Raw genomic sequence first — 13199 nt, 5'->3', positions numbered from 1 at the left:
GAGAGAATGCTCTTGTGTACATTGCTGGAATGAAATAGGGCTCAGGTAAGTATAAGGGGAGGTTAGGGCAACACATGAGGCAGGGTCGGGCTCTCTGTTGTTCACTGAGTGGCTGAGCCGGGTGTCGGTCCAGGCATGTGGGCGGATCCCGACTTCATTGTCACAATCTTACCCGAGGCTGGGTCGGCTCTCTGACATCAGCCGACAGCAGGCTTCAGCCTGCTGTCTGCTGAAAATGGGTCACAAGAGTGCAAAATAAACTTCACTCCTGTGATCCCAGCAGAAGTACAGTCACACAAGCTTTGGCTGTACTTCTCCTTTAATATATACCTGTACTTTAAAGTGAACAAGTACTCTGCCCATAGCAACCGAAGTAACATATTCACTCTATAGTAGGTGCAGCCAGCATTCTGTAACTTCCCTCCATGCTCCCTTATTATAGATCTCCCATAATCTCCTGTGTAAATTGTGACTTTCTGAAAATTCTAAATTTAAGCTGATCATACATTATACAATTTTCTTGTTCAGTTTCCTTTAGATTTACCTTCAACTATGCGCCTGATTGCATACAAATTGAAAGTGTTCAGGTTTGAGCTCATATTATATGTTTTTGGTAAATCTAAAGAAAAGTTGTACAAGATAATTGTATAGTGTATGGCTAACCTTACAGAGGACTCAGCCCCTCCCTACAACCTTACATAACAGGGGTTATGACTAAGGCCTTATAGGCTGAAAGGCGTCAACTGTTTTCATTTGCGTTTGTTCGCTGTGGCTTGCCCAGGCCAATTTGCAGCTTTCAGCGCTGCCGCTGTTTAAATGACAATTGCGTGGTTGTGCTAAGCTGTACCCAAACTACATTTTTATCATTTTGTTCCCAGAACTTTCTTTTGGTGGTATTTGATCACCTCTGCGGTTTTATTTTTTGCTCAACAAATAAAAAAAGTCCTACAATTATGAAAAAAAAAAAAAGTTTTCTTTTGTTTCTGTTATAAAATTTTGTAAATAAGTAAGTTTTCTGCTTCACTGATGGGCACTGATAAGGCAGAACTGCCGGGCACTGAAAAGGCAGCACCGATGGGGTGGCACTGATGGGCACTGACGGCACTGACGATGGACACTGATAGGTGGCACTGATATTCAGTAATGATTGGGCATTGATAGGTAGCACTGATGTGAAATCATGGGTGGCACTGGTGGGCACTGATGGGTACTGAGAGGCAGCACTGATGGGCACTGAAAGGCTGCACTGATGAGTACTTACACTGCTGGGCACTGATAGGTGGCACTACTGGGCACTGATACGTGGCACTGATGGGCACTGATATGCGGCACTGATAGATGGCATTGTTAGGCATCACTGATGGCACTGGCACTGGCAGGCATTGGGGATGGGCACTGATTGGCAGCTGCCTGGGCACTGATTGGCATTTCCCTGGTGGTCTAGGGTGGCATACCTGGTGGTCCAGTGTGGTGGCCATCCCTAGTGGTCCTGGCGACATTCTGGTGGTCCCTGGTGGGCATCCGTCTGAGGCTCTTTACCAAGGTTGGTGTAGTGGTGTGACTGACACACCGCACCACCATTCACTGCGATGCGCGCCTCCATAAGCGAGTGAGATCAAGGTCTGTACAACGTTTACTATACTGTGTAGACGGATGGACGGGGGGGTAGCGGCTGGAAAGGAGGACAACTTAGAAAATATGTGGAGCGATCAAGGGGTTAGAAGGATATGTGCTGGGGGGGGGGGGGGGCTTTGGCACGGGGAAGACATGCTAGAAGTGTGGGTTGGATTTGAAATCTGACAACCTCCCCAGCACTTATCTAACCCCCCAAAGTTCCCCCCAGCACATATCCAACCCCCCAAGCGCTCCCCAGCACACACCCTATCCCCCTTGCACTAGCTCTCTCCCCTCACAAAGTGCCCCCCAGCACATATCTAACCCCTACCCCCCTTGCTCTGGCCCTCTCGCCTCTCAAAGCACCCCCCAGCACATATCAGACCCCCCAAGTGACCCCAGAACATATCCAACCCCCCCCATCTTGCACTAGTCCTCTCCCCTCCCAAAGCACCCCAGCATCCCAGTCTTAGTCTGTAGGGTTCAGTATTGAGTTGGCCCACCCTTTGCAGCTATAACAGCTCAGTTTCAGGGTCTTGGCAATCTTCTTATAGCCTAAGCTATCTTTATGTAGAGCAACAATTCTTTTTTTTTTTCAGATCCTTAGAGAGTTCTTTGTCATGAGGCGCCATGTTGAACTTCCAGTGACCAGTATGAGAGAGTGAGAGCGATAACACCAAATTTAACACACCTGCTCCCCATTCACACCTGAGACCTTGTAATGTTGATGAGTCACATGACACCGGGGAGGGAAAATGGCTAATTGGGCCCACTTTGGACATTTTCACTTAGGGGTGTTCTCACTTTTGTTGTCAAACATTAATGGCTGTGTGTTGAGTTATTTTGAGGGGACAGCAAATTTACACTGTTATACAAGCTGTACACTCACTACTTTACATTGTCATTTCTTCAGTGTTGTCACATAAAAACTTATAATAAAATATTTACAAAAATGTGAGGGATGTACTAACTTTTATGAGATACTTTATACAACACGTGAGATATTAAGGAGGTGTTGCCATGTTAAGACCTATAGAAAACTATTGCTTGTAAAATGGGAATTCTCAGGCCGCGTACACACGGGCGGACTGTTCGCCCAACTTTGTCCGCTGAACAGTGTTTGGGCGGACAGTCCGCTCGTGTGTGGGCTTTCAGCGGACAGTTTCAGCGGACAGTTTGACGAACAAGGTTTTTCGGAATTTCCGTAAAACTGTCCGCTGAAACTTTGTTTGAGCGAACAGTCCGCCCGTGTGTAGGCTTGTTCGACAAACTAAGTTCCGCGCATGCTCAGAAAGGCTTAACACGCCGAAAGTTATAATGCAGTGTATAGGACGTCGTATTTTTCGTCCCGTCGTACGTGCCGTTCACGTCATCGCGCACGGTTTCAGCAAACTGTTCGTTCGTCGTGTGTGGCCATGTCCGTCCATGCTAATTTTGAGCGGACTGTTTGCCGAAACTGTTTGACGGACAAAGTTGGCCGAACAGTCCGCCCGTGTGTACGCGGCCTCAGTTACCATATATTGCAATGCATGTTCAAGCTGGACAACTGCATCAAAGTGATTCCCCTTTGGCCAGTCCCTACTCTGTCTTGAAAATTTGCTAACTCTTATTTTGTAAAATAGCTACTCTTGGGGGTGTAGATATACAGTGCCAATACAGGGCAGATATATAGCTGGAGGTGAAAACAGCTCTGGTCCAAAATCAAACCGTGCACATTCCCAATTGGAAAAAATGCAAAGTTCAATGTGGTGGACAGCACCAGTAGGCAAGCATCCTTATCTATGCATGTAACCAGATGGATCTCAAACAAAACACCAAATTAATCAAACCTTATATATATAAATATATATTGAACTTATCACCGTTTTTCTAGGTGAATATATTTCTAAAGGTGCTATGGACATGAAATTTTCACCACATGTTGGTAACAACCCATACAATACATACAAAGAAACCAAAACAAATAAGTTCAGAAATTAAGTTATGTGTAATCAAATGGAATGGCACAGGGAAAAAGTATTGAACACATGAAGAAAGAGAGGTGAAAAAAGGCATAGAAAGCCAAGACACCAGCTGAAATCTATCGGTAATTAGAACGCAATCTTGCCCCCTGTCAGTGCAAATTAATGTCAGCTGGTTGAGTCTGAATTGATGGCCTATAAAAAAGGTGTATCATTACTGAGGTGTCACACAAGAAACATCTCATGATGGGTAAAAGCAAAGAGCTCCAAGACCTTCACAACCTTATTGTTGCAAAACATACTGATAGCATTGGTTACAGAAGGATTTCTAAATGTCTGAATGTTCCAGTAAACACTGTTGAGGACATAATACAGAAATGGAAAGAACATCGTTTTACGATAAACCGGCCATGACCAGGTGCTCCTCGCAAGACGAAGCATGTTGTAGCTCGTTTAAAGCTTGCTGCAAAACATTCAGACAAGCCTGTGAAATACGGGGAGAATATAGTCTGGTCAGATGAGACCCAAATGGAACTCTTTGGAAGCCATAATACAAACCATGTTTGGAGATCAAATGGCACTGCACATCACACCAAAAACACCAAAAACACCCCAATACCAACAGTGAGGTTTGGAGGTGGGAACATCATGGTGTGGGGCTGTTTTTCAGCATACGGGGCGGGCAAACTTCATATCATGGAAGGAAGGATGAATGGAAAAATGTACCAAGACATTCTTGATAAAAAAATCTGCTGCCATCTACCAAGATGATGAAGATGAAATGAGGGTGGATATTTCAGCAAGACAATCATCCCAACACAAAGCCAAGGAAACTCTCAATTGGTTTCAAAGAAAATAAACTTCTAGAATGGCCCAGCCAATCACCAGACTTGAATCCAATAAAAAATCTATGGAAAGAACAAAAGATCAGAGTTCATAGAAGAGGCCCACAGAATCTTCAAGATTTGAAGTCTGTGTGGAAGAATGGGCCAAAATCACACCTGAGTAATGCATGTGACTAGTTTCTCCATACAGGAGGTGTCTTGAAGCTCTCATTACCAACAAAGGATTTTGTACAAAGTATTAAATACATTTCAGTTAGCTTGTTGAATATTTTTTCCTTGTGTCATTCCATTTTATTACACTTATCTTCATTTCTGAACTTATTTGTGTTTTGTTTTTTTGGATGTATGGATTGCATGGGTTGTTACTGACATGTGGTGAAAATTCCATCCTAATAGCACCTTTAGAAACATATTTACCCAGAGAAATGGGGATATGTTCAATACTTATTTGACCCACTGTGTGTGTATATATATATATATATATATATATATATATATATATATATATATATATATATATATATATATATATATATGTATATATATATATATATATATATATATATATATATATATATATATGTATATATATATATATATGTATATATATATATATGTATATATATATATATATATATATATATATATATATATATTATATATATGTGTATATATATATATGTATATATATATATATATATATATATATATATATATATATATATATATATATATATATATATATATATATATATATATATATATATATATATATATATATATATATATATATATATATATATATATATATATATATATATATATATATATACATATATATATATATATAGATAGATATTTCTGGGTGTATATATATATATATTTATATAAAAAAATTGTGGCTAATGTATCCTTTAACTGTGAAGGACCAAACTTACAATCTTCCAATTTGCACTATATTCTGCACATGGCACACCATTCAGTTGAAATGTGTGTTTCAGTCATGTTTTTAGGAAACATTTATTTTTGCTCAGTTCCATTATGCTTACTTTAATATTACAATTATAAGTCTTTGCGAATGTGATCACCTCTACTACAACTGATACTTTTTTGCACTATAACTGTCAACTGTCAACTTAGGTACAGTATTAACTGATATACATTCTGTAATAACAGTCAATGTGCAGCCCATCAGAACACTTTAGTGCTTCATAAGTTAATAAATTTGTCCTATCAGAACATGTTTGTGCTTTCTAAGTTAATAAATGCATTGCATCACAACCCATTGGTGCATTATAAGCTAATAAATGTATCCTGCCTGGACAATTGATATTTTATAAGTTAATAAATAAATCCCATCAGGACGCATTGGTGCATTATAGGATAACAAATGTATCCCACCAGAACACGTTGATACTTTATAAGTTAATAAATACACAATTTGTGCTTTGCAAATGAAGTGTAGCCCATGGGGACATATTGGTGCGTTAGAAGTTAATAAATACATAATTTGTGCTTTACAAATAAAGTGTAGCCCATAGGGGCATATCGGTGCTTTATAAGTTAATAAGTAATAACATAATATAATTCATATCTAGTAAGTGCAGCCCATATAAGTAAATAACTAATAATATAATAATGTATTTCTGACATTTAAATATCTTTTTTTTTCCTCTTGCCTATGTTATGTTTGAAATACAGAACATTGACAACAATACTGGAGAAAGGTAACCAGGGTCACATAACAAATGGGTAAAGTGAAATAAATTTTATTTGAATGGGCAAAGCAAACACATTAGTGTAAGGCTGACCATTGGAAAAGTATCTACTTACAGTTTGATATCAGGGGACCGGTGAGCTGGTGCCTGTGCTGGGCACTTCAGAGTGTTCCCACTGCAGTCACAGATCTCGCAGGCATTGGTGGAGCAGACAGGGTTCAGGTAAGTCAGATACAGCAAGAGGTAATAGAAATTCACACTCTTCATGATGAAATGGTCCTTAGTGGACTGAATTATTTTAATTCCATCTTTTTTTTTTTTTTTCTTCTTTTGTCACCTCCTCAACTTTTTCCCTTTGAAGTGAATTAGAGCTGGGAGAGGGAGCAGTTTGTATTCCATGCAGGCAACGTGTTCCTATTTTTAGTCTGCATTTACACGGAATAAACCGTCAGTCGTTGTCAGGGCTCCTCCTGTCTTTAACTTTGGAAAATTAAAATCTCTCTCCAAACTCCGATGTGACCTCCACAAGTGCCTGGGCTCAATCAGCCTGCTAATAAAAGTTTCCTCTTCTGATAAAGTGAGCTGTCCAGTGTTTGATTTCCAGCTTGCTGTATAATTAGTGCGTTTGAGAGCTTCGCAAAAGAAAATTCTGTGTTTTTGCTATGGTGGTCGGTGGAGGGGAAAGGCAGTTCTGGGAACTTATAGAACAACTAGATGCTATGAGCAGCTCCAAGACAGACTCAATTTTATCCTGTCTGTATCTGTTAGCAGATTACACAGTGTTCCTGAAAGGGATGCGAACGCTTGCCAACAAATTATAGACATTTCTGATGTGGGTCTATGTAATAATATCCATTCATTAGATACTTGTCCTAGAGGGCCAGCCAACCTAAAGCAAATATTTAATTATGGTTGGTAAGATGAATTAACTTTTTTTCAAGCGAAGCTGTACAAGCTGAATAACCCATCCTATTTGCTGCTGATACTTTCCTTGTAAGACTTCATTTACTTTGATGTATTAACCATACACCCACAAGAGGGCCATGTTTTCCTGCACAGGATGCACAGGTGTTACATGTATCCGCATGCAGGCAGTTCCAGTTATGTTAACTAGAATGCACCTGCTGCATGGACACAGCCACTGCTCCCAATTTGGCATCCATATGCATGCAGGTTCTTCCTGAACTCACGCTGACTGCATTCTTGGACACGCTCCTGCACTCACATGGATGTCAAATTGTGAGCAGCGGCTGTGTCTGTGCAGCTGCTGAGCCCCAATCTACATGAATAGAAAGGAGAGCTACAATCTACATGAATAGGACTGTCTGTATGCGGAAGCACGGAGCGTGCTTAACTACACCTAAAGACCTCGTACACACGATCGGACTTTCCGACGGGAAATGTTCGATGACAGGCTGTTGTCGGTAAATCCGACCCTATGTATGCTCCATCGGACAATTGTTGTCGGACTTTCCGCCAACAAATGTTGGATGGCGGGTTTTCAAATTTTCCGTGGACAAATGTCTGTGTGTGCACAAGTCCATCAGACAAAAGTCCAAAGTACAAGCACGCATGCTCAGAAGCAAGGACGAGCCAGAAGCGTTCGGTCTTGTAAACTATCGTTCGTAATGGAGAATTAACATTCATGACGTGGCAAATAATTATGAAATCTCGAAATGCAGGGCACAATTCTCTTCTTCTTTAATGGGATGATAATGAAGCTGCTTTGCTGGTGATACTGATGGAATTTTCAAAGGCTTTTTTTTTTTTGATATCAAGAATATTATTATTTAGGCTTTTTTTTTTTTTTTTTTTTTTACTTGGGCAAGTTACCAAAACACCATTATCCCGTAGTTTTTAAGATCAAAGATACAACTATGTTGGCGTCCCTTGTTAATTTTGCATTGTATGTTTTAAATGTAACTGTCTACTCCTAAACTGTCATTTGAAGTAAAACACATAGCCAAGTATTATTCTACACAAATTTTTTATTGTGCATTAAAAAAAGAAAATAAATAAAATTAGATATGCTGTCTGCCAATAGAACTTAACCAAAAAGTTCCTTCTATGCATCCAAAAATATAGAAAATATACCACATCAAATCAAATCATTATTCAACCAAAAAAATAATGTCAAAACAATAACTTCAAGGCCAATAATAAATAACACGTTATCTTCTCTGATTCCGCAACATGGCTGGTTGATGAATGGCTGTTCAGAAACAAACTGAAAAGTGCAAAATGAAAAGTACAAAATGAAAAAACGCGAATCAAAACTCCCCAAACTTCTACTAACACAAAATTAGCAGAAGGAGACAAAGGGTGGCGCTAAAGAGCTGAAAAACAATGTAGTACGCCACTACATTCGTAATTGTTGGCCAACAATTGTGTGTTCGTGTGTATGCAAGACAAGTTTGAGACCACGCCCTACGGACAAAATTCCACGGTTTTGTTGTTGGAAAGTTCTATCTTGTGTACGAGGTATATGTCAGCAAGGCCTAAAACTATTAACTAACAATTCCTTTAGGATTCCTTTATGTATCCTGAGAGCACCTTTGTTATATAACAATATTTTGAGCATCTGTTAACAGTACTGAATTCAGGAAGGAGATAAGACAGCCTTAGGCTGGCCATAGATGGATCACTTTTTTTTCAATTGTAAAAATAAAATAAAATAATTATTAAAAAAAACAACATGTCTGTGCTTTAATGTAATTACACAGAGCGACCCTGAACCTTCTCTTTTCGGTTCCATTTAAGGGGCATTTTTCCCACTGACCATCAATGAAAGGGCATTCTTCCCAATGACCACCTTTGTAAGGTGCATTCTTTTCAATGACCACCAATTTAAGGAACATTTTTTCCCACTGACTAACAATGTAAGGAACATTCTTTCTACGGACCACCAATATAAGGGGCATTCGTCTCAATGACCACCAATTTAAGGAACATTTTTCCCAATGGCCACCAATGTAAAGAGCATTCTTCCAACTGACAACCAATGTAAGGAGCATCCTTCCAACTGACCACCAATTATTGCAGACCAATGCAGCTCAACAAATCTGCTGTGAAATACACACATATTATTAGTTTGCTGTTGTTTCAGCTGATAAATATTAACTAAAATTGTCCCCCCCATTTAACCCCATTTAACTCACTAAAATGTACCAAATTTAGTCTACACATATTTTATACAAGAATTAACTTAACTGGTGTAGTGAGACCACAGTATCAGACACTGTTGTGTTTTTTTCTCAATGATTTTACACCAAATTAAGCAACCTAATAAAGTATATAGTTTAACTATCAGATCGCTGTGAAACATATTTTCAGCTTTCTATTTAATCTTTATTGTCTCTTAATTGCTCATCATCATCCACTATACAAGAAGTACTTTGCTTTTTAGCAAGACATGATAAAGGAACCATATGATAAGTCATCTGACCCTGTGAGTGCAAACGTGTAAATGCTCAGTTGATCCACCATCACCTGTTATGTGCATGTTAAGTTATACCTTATAGTGAACTATAAGGTACTGTGGGCGGCACAGTGGTGTAGTGGTTAGCACTCTCACCTAGTAGTAAGAAGGGTCACTGGTTCAAATCCCAACCACACCACAACACTACCTACCTGGAGTTTGCATGTTCTCCCTGTGCCTGCGTGGGTTTCCTCCAGGTACTCTGTTTTCCTCCAAAGACATGCAGGTAGGTTAATTGGCTTCTGTCCAAAATTGGCCCTAGTATATGAATGGGGGACCTTGGATTGTGGGCTCCTTGAGGGTAGGGGACTGATGTGAGTGTGCAATGTTCAGGGATAGGGACAATTGTAGACACTCACTCAGGATGGACTGGTGTCTTTATTCAACCTTACTAACTATGAAACTTGTTGCCTGTTTTCTATTTTCAAAAATGAAAGTCCTAAAAGAAGACATCCAAGTTGTCCTCCATTACTTACCAAAAATGTCTCCTCTAAGCATCCTCTGAAACCAGTTTACCCGTTACTAGAGAACTGACTTCCCTGATTTCAAGATGAATCCCCACCAACTATCAACTCCGTGTCCAATGAGACTGTGCTAGTGACCAATAGGGGCAGTGCCAAAAAACAGTGGTATGGTAGCTGGTGGGGCATAGTTTTTCAGTCAGGAAAGTCAGGTTCCCAAGTAAAAAAGGTAACAAAGCTTTTGCTAACACAGCTAAAGGCATGCATATTATGGTGTGTGTCCTTAGGCAGTTGTTTCTCTTTAAAGCACTTCAATTGTTGACAGGTTTTCTTGAAGGTATCACCTGGCAGAACAGGGCTTTCTAGTTCCCTTTTCTGGAATCTTCTGAAAGCCAAAAGAAACAATAATGTGTTTGGCGTCACAGAGTACAAATCAGCCACTGCGGGTTGTAGTTGCATCTGTATTCTTAGTGGAAACTCAGTGAAAACATCTGGTAGGTAACCTGCCTACAAACATTAGATAGTGGCCACATGTGCATTCGTGACCTAACGAGTTTCAGTTTTGAGGCCAGTCAATCCAATATTAACTTTTTGGATTTGACCATTTCTAAGTCTGATGATCGGTTTGTCATCTCTACATTCTTTAAAAGTACAGATAGGAATTCATATATTCCAACTGACAGCTGTCACCATCAAGCTTGGCTGAAGTCCATACCAAAAAGCCAATTTTTGAGGATCAAGAGAAACTGTACGGAGTAAGAATGTTTTTTAACACAGGCATAAATCCTATCTAAGCGTTTTTTGGATAAGGGCTATGAGGAAGATTTGCTAAAAACCACTCTTGAGAATGTTAAGGCTATTGATAGAGGGGATCTTCTAGTAGAAAAGGTCAAAACATCTTCCAAGGATCAGATTGGATCTGTTCCCTTCATAACAACATATTCGGTACAACACGATAACATTAAAAATTAATCAATAAACACTGGCATATTTTGAATAATGACACAGTTTTAAACACTATTCTACCAGCAAGGCCTCGTGTAGTTTATAGAGGGGCCCCTTCACTTAGGGATAGGTTGGCACCTAACGTATTAAATCCCCCTATCTCAAAAAAAATTTTTTTTAAAACTTGACGGGCTATTACCAGTGCCGTAGGTGTCGAGTTTGCTCTCTTAGTGGATGCTCTCAGAGATGGACTCATACTTTTGTCTCTCCTAGCACGCTGCATGAGTATACCATCAAACCCTTCATTACGTGTACAACCAAAGGGGTTGTTTATTTACTCCAATATCCTTGCGGACTACAATATGTAGGGAGGACTAAGTGACCCCTTCTTATCCGGTTAAATTAGCATATTACGAACATTAAGAACATTTTCTCGAAACATTCTGTATCAAGACATTACCTTGAACATCATAACAAAAATCGTGCAAAAACAATTTTTTGGGGCATAGACAAATTTAGTTTACATTGGAGGGGTGGCTCTCTTGTCAGGGGTTTATCTAGGTTAGAAATGTCCTGGATCCATCGGTTAAAATGTTATGCTCCTTTTGGCCTTAACATAGACGTGGATGTTAACGCATTTATCAATAATTCCTAACTTCAAATAATTATAATTACCTTGAGGATTTATTATTTTTTGAGGCTGTATGTGGCTCAAGATTTGTACATGCCTATGATTGTATTATTGAGTATATACTAATTATTTTGATGGTTTAGGGGTATATGTCTGATCCAACATGGAGTGATGTTGTGAACTTGTTCTGAGCTGAGCGGATGAGTTCTCTTTTTACAAGTTCAACCATTAATAATAAATCCCCTTTTTTTCAATATTCATTTGATCAATTTATCTTTGTTAAAATACAATTTTTATTCGGTTGTTTTGCTAGTTTTAAGCTTGCCTACCTTGTGACTTGACTCAGTTATTGACTGACAATGTTTAATTTAAGCATTTGCCATTCCTATTGCCTTTTTATTATTTTTATATTTTAAATATTTTGGCTGTTGTGAGCTATTGCGACCGCCATTGTTTATTTTAGAAACTTGCCATTTCTAGTGCCCTTTTCCAACATGGTGCATGTGATTCGTCACGTCCGCCATGTTTTCGTGTCCAGTTCCTGTTTCCTCCTAAGCTCAGAACGAGACTTGGTCCAATATGTATTGTATATAAATGTGATGCGTCAGCGCATCACCCGTACCCCAGACAACATCATCGTGTGACGAAACGCGCATTGGGTGACTAGGACATGCTGACACAGTCATGTGGACTCTGAGCGAACGGGCGCTAGCTTGCCGGCCTGCAAATACGCTGTGATTTTACTTGTTTACGTTTGTGAGTATATTCAATTTTTATTTGGAATAAAGCTGTATACCTGATTTACACTATGGGAAGCCCCTCTGCTTATGTCTTTTGAGTAACCATCTGTATATGTGCGAGCCTCCCGAGTGAGATTTCAGCCTGGATCTGTGGGGATTTGCGATCCATTCGGCAGACCTTACTGTGTAGATTGAGTGAGCCTCTGGTAAGCGTGCATTTCTAGCGGTGTTCAGCACGTTTTTTGGTGATGGAAGATTGCACGTTTGATTATTATTACTGAAAGAATTATTATCACCGAAAGGACTATTATTTTGATTTTTTCACCTTGGGCTTTGGGACATTCTTTCACGCTTATTTACGTTTATCTGTTTAAGATTTTTCCACAATCTTAATTTTTTATTCATTTTTATTCATTATTTTTTTTTTAATTACATGTATTAGTATCACTTATGAATTAGTGTAATATTTATTTTCCTGTATATATTGATGAATTTTTTGGCAAACCATTAATTTATTATTTATTCATTTACTTTACTTACTATGGGGATGGTTTGAAGATTGTGATAATACAAAAATTCATTTGAATCTTAGGGAGGTTGGAGTATATAGGTAGCGCAGCTATACACTTTCTGTTTTTGGTTGATATTTTTGATGTGTATCACATCTTAATCGCTGCAGCTTGGGTAGTATAGAGGTATTTTTTTACTTAAGAGCGCAGTAATTTTCTATTTTTATTTGTTGCACTATACAAGAAGTACTTTGCTTTTTAGCAAGACATGATAAAGGAACCATATGATAAGTCATC

The 13199-nt window shown here is 39.0% G+C and overlaps 1 protein-coding gene across 2 annotated transcripts in view; it reads right to left on the bottom strand.

The window, feature by feature from the left end:
* The window catches only part of LHCGR (luteinizing hormone/choriogonadotropin receptor), a 225149-nt gene extending 218210 nt beyond the window's left edge, over positions 1–6939 (bottom strand). The window contains exon 1 of one of the 2 annotated variants that reach the window (XM_077485600.1): positions 6254–6939. In XM_077485600.1, coding sequence (XP_077341726.1) covers positions 6254–6405 — 152 coding nt within the window. In that variant the 5' untranslated portion in view covers positions 6406–6939. The remainder of the gene's footprint in view (positions 1–6253) is intronic. The other variant, XM_077485599.1, reaches the window with a different exon arrangement.
* Between the last annotated feature and the right edge of the window lie 6260 nt (positions 6940–13199).

This window comes from Lithobates pipiens, unplaced genomic scaffold, assembly GCF_037356315.1.
Source record: "Lithobates pipiens isolate NorthernLeopardFrog02 unplaced genomic scaffold, aLitPip1_a1.2 Scaffold_18, whole genome shotgun sequence".
In the NCBI taxonomy this organism is placed as follows: Eukaryota; Metazoa; Chordata; class Amphibia; order Anura; family Ranidae; genus Lithobates; species Lithobates pipiens.
Note: the sequence above shows the minus strand (reverse complement) of the source record. Positions and strands in the feature narration are given on the sequence as shown.